Raw genomic sequence first — 1,731 nt, 5'->3', positions numbered from 1 at the left:
AAAGGCCTTTTATTATATGCCTTTCATTATCAATCTCTTATGCTTACAAATGCCTTGAACATATCCGTTGCGATGAGTTCATTTCGCAATTTTGTGAAGTAATTATTCTGTCAAATTATCGTCGGTGATGTTTCCAATGACCTAAGTAAGATTATCGACGGCACTTCCTACATTTATTCAGTTATCAATGTTAGTAATTTGAAGGAAGTACGGCTCTTGGATATCCCAGTTGAAGGTTTGGGTATGAACACGATGGCGTCTTCTAATTCTAGCTCCGAATATCTTGAGACGTATTCCACGCTCTTTTACCTTAATGTAGCACAACTTCCCTTGTCTGTCCTTGCAAACGCCTTTACATACTGCATTCTTCGCCAATCAACAACTGGCTTCGACTCTGTGACCAAAATGCTTATTAAGGCACTGACCGTATGCTATGCAGCCTACGGGGTTGGTCAAGCGATTACATCACTCCTCCAGATAGTCCCCATGTCTGCCAATGCCAGATTCGCCATCTGCATCTACCAAGGTGTGTTGAGTTTTCCTTGGTTCTTCGTGACATTAACCGTTACCTCTCTTCTTAATCTGAACCGATATATATTAGTTGCAAAACCCCTTCGGTACCATCATATAGTTACTGATCGAAGGGCCGTTGTAGTCATGTCAGCGGCCATAACTTCCGCGAGTCTTCTGGCCATTGTGGGATTGCCTATACCCAAGACACCTTCAGGTGACTTCATGATGAACTTCTGTAAATCAAATATGGATGCACTCAGAGGCAACTTCGTCCTGATTTTCTGCGCTTCCTTCTTGCTGATGGCGGTGTTCACATCCATCGTTTCAACAGTGAGCTTGCTGGTCATTGCCCGAAAGCAATCGAAGGCGATTGCAGATGTGGAGATCGCGGTGACTGCAGCGGGTAGCACGGTTAATCAGCGCAAGGACCACAACGACACCTTAGCTCATGACGTAGAGGAAATGGTAACGACTAGGAGACAGCGTAAGAGCAACAGAAGAGCACTTTTGACCATCTTTCTCCTGAACGTTGTCGTCTTTATCTCTTGGTTTCCTCTCACCATCATCTATGTATTGTTAGGCGTTGGTGTTAATTTTCCTCCAGTCTTTGGAAGTGTGTATGTGTTCCTGTCCATGTCTACAACGTGGTGGCATTGCCTAGTGTACCTGATCACAAATAGGATGTTCCGGGAGACAGCTAAAGATGTCTTTATGAAAACACTCAGAATATACTGCTCAAATACCACAAAATAATGAAGATTTATTAATGCTTCGAATTACATCACTTTTTTGGTTACAGTGCTTTTTTCTGCGAGGAGAATTTTCACCCTTGACAAAGTAATCCCTTAAATAATCATTACTTAATAAATTTCATTTTTAGTGGTTCATGATGAATTATTCCATTACTTTCTTTTTAGGAGTGGGTGTGAAATGATTTTTATTGATATACTGAAGGTACAATAAAAAAAAATATTTATAATATTCTGAGAAAATGACATTTCATTGACTTTTACCATAAACGATACGTAGGAAAGCTGCTCTCATCTAAAATCACAAATCAAACAGTTAAATTCTAATAATTTGAATTTGAATTTGAAAAAAAAAAGAATAACTTTTTATTCTTTGATGGATTTTCCTTAAACCTTCGCCAATAACTGTTATCATTTTTTTCTGCTATTTTTACAATAAACTTGTTGATCTTTTTAACTTCCCCTTTAA

General features: G+C 39.1%; 1 protein-coding gene across 1 annotated transcript; it reads left to right on the top strand.

Annotated features, from left to right (window-relative positions):
* Positions 1-252: 252 nt before the first annotated feature.
* LOC129276858 (G-protein coupled receptor 52-like) lies at positions 253-1,266 on the top strand. The gene has a single exon (XM_054913257.2). It carries the CDS (start codon positions 253-255, stop codon positions 1,264-1,266), a length of 1,014 nt encoding a protein of 337 aa, XP_054769232.2.
* The last annotated feature ends 465 nt before the right edge of the window (positions 1,267-1,731 follow it).

The sequence above is a fragment of the Lytechinus pictus genome, chromosome 14 (genome assembly GCF_037042905.1).
Source record: "Lytechinus pictus isolate F3 Inbred chromosome 14, Lp3.0, whole genome shotgun sequence".
Lineage (NCBI taxonomy): Eukaryota > Metazoa > Echinodermata > Echinoidea > Temnopleuroida > Toxopneustidae > Lytechinus > Lytechinus pictus.
Note: the sequence above shows the minus strand (reverse complement) of the source record. Positions and strands in the feature narration are given on the sequence as shown.

Excerpts from the sequence above, each read along its gene's own strand:
- LOC129276858 (XM_054913257.2), top strand. The coding sequence starts at position 253 with ATGGCGTCTTCTAATTCTAGCTCCGAATATCTTGAGACGTATTCCACG.